Source organism: Mirounga leonina, unplaced genomic scaffold (genome assembly GCF_011800145.1).
Source record: "Mirounga leonina isolate KUSES-001 unplaced genomic scaffold, KU_Mleo_1.0 Mir_150, whole genome shotgun sequence".
NCBI classification, from domain to species: Eukaryota; Metazoa; Chordata; class Mammalia; order Carnivora; family Phocidae; genus Mirounga; species Mirounga leonina.
The window spans coordinates 21,331,625-21,340,133 of NW_023270374.1; the positions used below are offsets into that span (position 1 = coordinate 21,331,625).

The 8,509-nt window shown below is 57.6% G+C and overlaps 1 protein-coding gene across 1 annotated transcript; it reads left to right on the forward strand.

Annotated features, from left to right (window-relative positions):
- Positions 1-3,885: 3,885 nt before the first annotated feature.
- On the forward strand, positions 3,886-5,712 carry AVP (arginine vasopressin). The gene is made up of 3 exons (XM_035005659.1): positions 3,886-4,065; positions 5,175-5,376; positions 5,509-5,712. The coding sequence occupies exons 1-3, from the start codon at positions 3,946-3,948 to the stop codon at positions 5,685-5,687; spliced, it is 501 nt and encodes a 166-aa protein (XP_034861550.1). The 5' UTR covers positions 3,886-3,945; the 3' UTR covers positions 5,688-5,712.
- Positions 5,713-8,509: the final 2,797 nt, after the last annotated feature.

Genomic DNA, 8,509 nt, shown 5'->3' on the forward strand with positions numbered 1-8,509 from the left:
GTCGTCTGTGGGTCAACAGGCTCTGGAGCCTGTGTGTCCTGTGCTGTGTCCTTACTGCTGCTCCCCCCTCCCAACAGACACACAGACACACACACAGACAGACACATGCATCCTGCTCCTTCACACCTGATCCACCCAGGTGTGCCCTCCCCGGGGTTCTTCCCGGAACTCCCCATTTAACCTTCAGTCCCCAAACTACAGGCTCCAAAGGAATATTCGAGAAGCCTTCCCTGCGCCGCGCCCTCTCGGCTTCCCGCTCTCCCGCGGGGGCCCCCGGCGCTGGGGTGTGCCCCTTTCCCGGTTGGGAGCAGGCCGGGCCCCCGGGGGCGGCGAGTGACGCAGGCGTTGCGCTCATGCGGCTCTCGGCAGTCAGGGCACGGCTCCCGTCGTCGCCGCCGGTCCCCGAGGCCCTCGCAGCCTCTTCTTGTCTTTCCTTCGGGCCTGGGCGCCTGCTCCCGCCGCCCCGGAGGCCTGGCCCTCCCCTGGACTGCGTGGTGGGGGAGGGGGGCTTAGGGGGTCGCGGGGGAGGGGGCAGCCACTGGGCCCAGCCCAGCGGGGACACCAGGCCGGGCCCCGGGGTCCCAGCCGGAGCTGGGAGTCCCCAGATGGGACTCCACCCATCCTGCCGCTTACAGGCGTTTAACACCGGAGAGAGTGTCAAAAATATGTGTCCGGTTTATTTTGCTTTTTATTTAGGTTGTTTTTGCAAGTAAGACCTCTTATGAGGCCTTTTCATTTCTCTTTGAAGCTTAATGTAAGCCCCTGTAGAGATCTGATGGATCTTCACCTTGAGCTCCCCCCATGAGAGGAGGAAGCCAAGGTTTGCCATTTCTCACTCCTGGTGTGGATCCATCTCAGCTCGGGGCCTGTCTGCCTAAAGCCCAGCATTTTCTCATGCTTGTGATTCTTGCTCTGTGGATCCTCTTTGATTCAATTCAGTGAGCAGTTTGGGGCTCCTACAACTTTGCTCCCTGCAGTTTCCCTCTTCACAGTAGACAGAGCATTTGCGTGTCTACACTGCCGAGGGTCCTCAAGTGTCACTGGTGGACCACAGGTGAGGAGAGCAAAAGGTGGACTTACTGTGGCCGCAGAGGCCCTTTGAAAGTGAGGTCAACCCCCTTCCGACAGGCTGTGTGCATGTCACGTGGTGCAGGCTCTGGGTTGATCCTGAGAAAAGGAGAATGAGAAACAGGAATGGATGGACCCTGGGGCAGTTAACTGTTACTTGCTCTCAGAAAAGATGGTCTAGGGTTGCCTGGGTGGCTCAGTCATTAAGCGTCTGCCTTTGGCTCAGGTCATGATCCCAGGATCCTGGGATCGAGTCCCACATCGGGCCCCCAGCTCCGCGGGGAGCCTGCTTCTCCCTCTCCCACTCCCCCTGTTTGTGTTCCCTCTCTCGGTGTGTCTCTCTGTCAAATAAATAAAATCTTAAAAAAAAAAAGAAAAGAAAAGATGGTGTAACAGTCAGGAAATAAAGAGTATTCTGAGATTTGAGGCTTAATCTGGAGGCTTGCAACTCTTTGTTTTGTAAATATTTCAGAAACTCTTAACCTTTATAGCACCTTGGTCTGATTCCCTTAAATCCTCATTGAGATAGGAAGCGAGGTTGTTAGTACATTAAGCGAGTAACTTTGGGAGCAGGTGTGGCTTGCCCAAGGTCACAGAGTAACTCCCGGGAAAGCTGAGGCTGGTACCCAGAGCTTCCCACCCTCCCTTCCTCCCTTCCATAATCTATTGAAAACCCACTGCGTGGCAAGCACCGTACGAGACTATGGCACCGAACAGAAAAATGAAGTCCCTTCTGCCCTGGGGGTCTCACTCTAGAGGGGCACAGCCATACACACGCACAAAAGATAAACAGACAAGGAAATGAGCTGCAGGTTGTAGTAAGTGCCTATTAACCCTTCAACGCTGACTCAAGTTAGAAAGTAATCGAAGTGGGGCTGAGGGAGGGATGTGCCAGGTGGGTGGTCAGGGAGGTCTCCTCTTAGGAGCGGACACCGAAGCAGCCAGGTGAATCCTACAGAGGGGTGAGGGGAGGGGAGGCTTCTAGAACAAAGAAACAACACGTTCTGAGATTTCAAAGCAGGAGCAAAAGGAAGCGGATAGATTTGAGATGTCTTTTCCAGGTAGGACTAATAAAGAGGGAAGTGTAGGAACGTGGGGTGTTCAAAAGGTCCATGTGACATGTGAGGTGATATATTTGACCTGACAGCGCAGTAACAAGACTTTTTCTAGCCCCTGCATGTTCCAAGAGGGTGGGTGTTAGGCCACGCAGCTGGCCTAACCTAGGCCTGTGGCCTCCACCACAACCAAGAATCACAAGGGAGCAACAGTTTGGACCCAGCTCCTCTCCAGGCCCCATGAATGGAATGAGCATGTTCCTCCTGGGTTAACCCAGGATGCTATTCTCTCTGGAAGACTCTCTTCAGCTCTTAATAAGAATAATGGCATTAGGGCCCCTGGGTGGCTCAGTTGGTTAAGCGTCTGCCTTCGGCTCAGGTCATGATCCTGGAGTCCCTGGATGGAGCCCCGCGTCGGGCTCCCTGCTCAGCGGGGCGTCTGCTTCTCCCTCTGCCCCTCACCCCCATCTCGTGCTCACTCTCTCTCAAATCAATAAATAAAATCTTTAAAAAAAAAACAGAGTAATGGCATTAACAATACAATACCGTTATTAATTAGCTTTACAATGGTGCAGGAACTTTTCTAAAGCTCTTATGTATTACATGATTTCAGTCCTCACAACACCACGAGGTGGGTACTAGTTAGTATCTTCCCGACATTACGCTGGAAGAAAGTGAGGCACCGAGAGGTCAAGTAACCTGCCCGAGTCATGAAGTTTTGAGCAACAGAAGCCAGATTCTGACAGGCCACTGGGCTCCGGTGTCCTCACAGTCCATAAGGGGATGTTCCTGAAGAGCCTGGCGTCAGGTCCGCAGTGTGGGAGGTCTCTCCCTGGGACACCAACCCCCTTAGAGCACTTGGTGGGGAGAAGGCAGCCCAGAGCTTTCTTGGGCACCCTGGAGAGGCGGCGAAGAGCCTGGGGCTGGGAGAGCTAGGGGCTGAACAGATCCTGAGAGGAGCAGGGTGGCTGGCCTGGGTCCAAGGACCAGAGGGGCACTCCAGTGGCCCAGGAGAGGGAGGCTTTAGTCCCTTCATCCCACCAGCCTGGGGTCGTGAACCAAAGTCCGCTTTCTCAGGCTGGGCTCATTTGGCTGTGGCTCCTCCAGCCCCCCCAACACCAAAGCTCCCTCGCCCCCACTTCCACCCTAGGCCCGAGATGGTTCCTGCCTCGGCACCCACAAACTAGGGTCCTTGTCGGGGTAGGAATTGGGGCAGGTGGCTTTCCCCCCACCTTTGAACCTTGCTGGGTCTGAACCCTGCTCTGGGTGTGTGTGGGGTGGGGGGTGGGAGTGTCCCCCCCAGGAGGCTAACCCTCCTGATGGGGTTCTGCACATCTGACGGTCCCCTGTCCCACTGATCCTGGGCCGGGGCTGATCCTGCTCCCTGCACACCAGCCCCTCGGGCCCCCCTTCCCACCTTCTCAGGGGGCTGTGCTTGGGGACCGGCCCGCTGCCCCCCAGCCTCCTCTGGGCAGCCAGAAAGATCGGAGATGGTTTCCGCGAGACCCCCCCACCCCCATCCGTCCCTCTCCCCGGGTCCAGAGAGCCACAATCACGGTCGCAGCAGCTCCTGTCACTCGGCAGCCACGCGGCTGCCAGTGACAGCCCGCAGGGCGGCACCCCTCCTCCCCAGCGCCCCCCCAGACAGGTCCACGTGCGTCCCCAGATGCCTGAATCACTGCCTGGCGGTCGTGGGCTCCTGGGGAGTCACTGGGGAGGGGGGGTGGCGGCCACGTCGTCTCCGGGGGAGCACCTGCAGACATAAAAAGGCCGCCCGCGAAGGCAGCCCAGCACACTGCACACTGTGCCCACCTGCGCCAGGATGCCGGACGCCGTGCTCCCCGCCTGCTTCCTGGGCCTGCTGGCCTTCACCTCCGCCTGCTACTTCCAGAACTGCCCGCGGGGCGGCAAGAGGGACTTGTCTGACCTGGAGCTGAGACAGGTATGACCGGGGTGCATCTCGGGGCTGCCTGGAGGGGACAGAGCCCCCGGGCTTGCGCTACCCTGCAGGGGCCAGGCAGGAGGGAAGTCGTGGAAGAGGCCAGCTTTAGGGGAAGTAGCAGGGAGGCTTGGCATGGCTGGGCAGGGGTGGGGGGGGGCCAGGCTGCCAGGCAGGCTAGGACGGGCTGCAGGACTGCGGGGACACTATCCCCATCCAGGCAAGGGATGCAGGAAAGCCCGTGTTTCCCCAGTAACGGGGCTTGGGGCAGATCAGGGAGAACCGGATAGCAGGGCCTCCTCTGTGCCCATCGGAGTCTCACAGCCGCAACGGGCTGTGTCATAGCCAGCATGGGAGGCCTTCCCCATCCAGCCGTCACCCTCTCCTAGCCACGGCTCCCCGGGGCCCCACACAGAAGCTGCCCATTGCTCTGAGCTCCTTCGAGTGAGGGTGCCACCTCCTGCCAGGCAGTTCTGCTGGGAACCTAGCCCAATTCTCCCGCCCTGCTTGTCCAGTCAATTCCCTTTCAGTCCCTTTTCAGCAGAGCTGAAGGAAATCCCATCCCCATGCTCAAACCTTCCCAGGCCACAGGGGGCTCGCTTCCGAGCCATTGAACAAACTGGGGTGGGTCTGTGGGCAGTTTGTTGGCTGCCCTCTGCTGGGCACCTTCCGACACCAGAGTCAGCGAGGTGCCCCGTGCCCTTCCCTGGGGCTCAGGCTCCTGCCACCCACAGTTAGTGCCTGGCCGGTGAGCCCAGGTCCGGGCCCCCAGAGGCCCACTGGCTCGTGGAGCCGGGCCGGGAAACGGGAGGAGGGGCCTGGAAGTGTTCTGGGCGGGGCAGAGCCCTGTCTGGCGGGGGCGTGCGTGCTAGAGATCAAGTTGGAGTCCTGGGGGCAGGGGAGGAAGGTCGGCCTTAGGGGAGGGGTGGGCAGGGAGAGAGGGGCGCACACCTCTGATGGCCCCGGGGCTGAGAGGAGGGTGCCGAGGGTGTCACCGAGAGCCGGTCCTCAGTCACCTGAAGACCCGGGGCCTCTAGTGGACGTGCGCCCCCTCCCGCGACCGCGGCCCCCGGCCCCGCTCGGCCCGCGCTCACCCCCCGCCCTCCCGCCAGTGTCTCCCCTGCGGCCCCGGGGGCAAAGGGCGCTGCTTCGGGCCCAGCATCTGCTGCGGCGACGAGCTGGGCTGCTTCGTGGGCACGGCCGAGGCGCTGCGCTGCCAGGAGGAGAACTACCTGCCGTCGCCCTGCCAGTCGGGCCACCAGCCGTGCGGGAGCGGGGGCCGCTGCGCCGCCGCCGGCATCTGCTGCAGCCCGGGTGAGCCGGGGGCCGGGCGGGGGCGGGCGGGGGGCCGGGCGGGGGCGGGCCCCGGGGTCCCCGCGGGCCTGGCCGATCTGGGTCCCGCCGGCGCCGCGCTCACCGCGTGCCCGCCCCCCCCCCCGCCCGCAGAGAGCTGCGTGACCGAGCCCGAGTGCCGGGGGGGCTCCGGCTTCCACCGCCGCGCCCGCGCCAGCGACCGGAGCAACGCGACCCAGCTGGACGGGCCGACCGGCGCCTTGCTGCTGCGCCTGGTGCAGCTGGCGGGGGCGCCCGAGCCCGCGGAGCCCGCCCCGCCCGGCGTCTACTGAGCCGCTCGCTCGCCCCAAACCCCCGAGCCCCCCGCAGCCTGGAAAAATAAACCTTTAAAAGTGCACCCGCGAGTGTCTGTCTCCGTGTCCGGGGGTGGGGAGGGGGCGCAGAGGAGACGGTGGGGCGCGGACCCCCCTCGGTCACCCGCGCCAGCCAGTCCGCGATGCGCAGAGGGGAAGCGATCTTGGCTCGGCAGAGGGCTAGGGGGAACTAAGGACGGCGCGACCTGGGGGGCCCTGCAGGGGCTGGGTGGATCCTCCGGCAGAGGGACAGAAGTAAAGGCGAGGAGAGGGAAAGACATTGGTGGACAAGATGGCAGGAGAAGACAGAGGAAGCCCAACGATGGAGAGAGCGACGTTGAGAGCGTCGGAGGGAAGAGCGAGAAAGGTCCAAGGGGAGCCAAAGGATGACCGGGGGTTCCCGTCTCCATTTACATCCCAGGAGACTGAGGCACGGCTTCAGGGACCCACCCAACTCCCCAGATTTCCAGTCTACTATTTCATCCAGGGCTGTGCTGTGTGTGTATGTGTGTGTGAGTTTGGAGGCAGGAGACAGCAAATCACCCCAGACCCAGCAGACAGAGGGCCAGGTACTATCTGTCCAGGAGGAAGTTAAGCAGCCGCCATGGGGGCCCTTCAGCCAGAGTGGAAGACAGAGCCCACTGAGACCCACACAAATCACACACACTAACACAAACACAGACCAGCAAATAATCATGAGCTGCATGCCTTGGGATCCTTGACCACAGTTACAGGTGTAGACCCTGAGATACACATTCAGAGCCACAGACACACCCAGAGAAACACAGATACAAACAGACTCAACCATGGGTGGGCGCGCGCGTGCGCGCACACACACACACACACACACACGGGCCCCCACATCACATTAGGATGCATGCAGCTTCAGGGCTGACATCCACTGGCATTTGGCCAATGCTATTCTGTGTCCCTATGTCCTTCTTTGTCCCCTCTATTCCTTTATCCCCTTTGAGCCTCCACTCCCCTCCCTTCCCCCATCCCCCAGCTCCTTGGCCCTCTTTTGCTTCCCTCCTTGTCCCATTCATCCTTCCCTTCCTCTCTCTCTGCCCCCTCTGTTCTCAACATCCTGTCCTTGGGCTTTCTTGCTCTAGGCCTTGGGGCTACAAGACGCTGCATCTTCTCCAGAATCCTCCAGGGACTTAGAGGCCAGGAGGGAGGGCAGGCAGAGAAGTCACTCTGAGCCCTGATGCCAACACCCTGCCTTAGAGCAGAGTGGCATGACTCAGCCTCCATCAGACGTGGCCAGGGTCCTGGTGCTAAGCCGAGGTCAGGCTCTTTTCTGGTCTTAGAGCTCCGTTTGCTGTCACCCCTGACCTGGCTCAGTGCCCAGAGTGATTAAGTGTAGAGGGAGAGCAGGGGCCCTGTGGGCCTCTATCCCAGCCATGACCTCCTGCCTCTGCCCTGGTGTGGCCCATCCGGGGCCAGTCCCCAGGTCTTAGTAGGACTGGGGCAGGACCACACCTAAGAGGAACTTAGTAACCCTTCAGGACACAAGGAGGTGGAAAGAGGCAGCCGGTTTGAATAAAAATGGATCATATGCCTAAATGTAAAACCTAAAACTCTAAAGCATCTTGAAGAAACTATGGGAGAAATCATTTATGACCTTGAGCTATGCAAAGATTTCTTAGCTCTGACACCAAAAGGAGAATCCATAAAAGAAGAAATTTGATATGTTTGGAATTCACCAAAATTAAGAGCTTCTGCTCTTTAAAAGAATGAAGAAGCAAACCACAGACTGGAAGGAAAGATTTACAACTCACAAAGCTTATCAAGGATTGATATCCAGAATGTATAAAGGCCTCTCAAAACTCCATACTAAGAAAACAACTCAACTTTTAAAAATTTATTTTATTATTATTTTTTTAAAAAACTGAAATTGCTGCCCTTCCAAATTGTACTGGAGGTCCTTGCTAATAGAGTATGACAGAAAAATCAATCGTAGCGATACATGTTCAATGATGAAGTTGATGTTGATAGTTTTCAGACTGGGGCGGTCTGGCTGGCTCAGTCGGTGGAGCGTGTGACTCTTAATCTCCCCGTCGTGAGTTCAAGCCCCATGTTGGGCTTAGAGTTTACATTAAAAACAACAACAACTATTGCTTTCAGACTGGAAAACTTTTGTCCTAAAGCTTCACACAGGGGCGCCTGGGTGGCTTAGTCAGCTAAATGTCTGCCTTCAGCTCAGTCATGATCCCAGGGTCCTGGGATGGAGCCCTGCGTCGGGCTCCCTGTTCAGCGGGGAGCCTGCTTCTCCCTCTCCCACTCCCCCTGCTTGTGTTCTCTCTCTGTAAAATAAATAAATAAAATCTTTTTTTTAAAAAAAGCTTCACACAGCTGTTGTTTTACAAATTAGTATTATTTACATAATCCATGTGTCCTAATTTACATCATTTTTAACAAAGTAAATTTGGGGCATCTTTTCATATCAAAGCATTTACCTTTACCACAATCTTTCTGTTTTGTAGCTTTTGTTATGAGAAATTTCAAATATATGAAAAAGTAGACCCAACAGAACAAAAGTCCCTCAGGTCCACCCCCTCTTACCTTCAGTGATTATCAACAACATGGTTGCCTGTTTCACCTCTACCCGACCCTCTCCTCCCACCCCTGAATTATCTTGATGCCAATCCCAGCTGTCATAACCATTTCAGCTGTAAACATTCCAGTGTGCATCTCACAAGATTTCTTCTTAAAAACATGACCACACATAGCAGCATTCTTTACAATAGCCAAACTGTGGAAGCAGCCCAAATGTCCACCTATTGGTGAACGGATAAAGA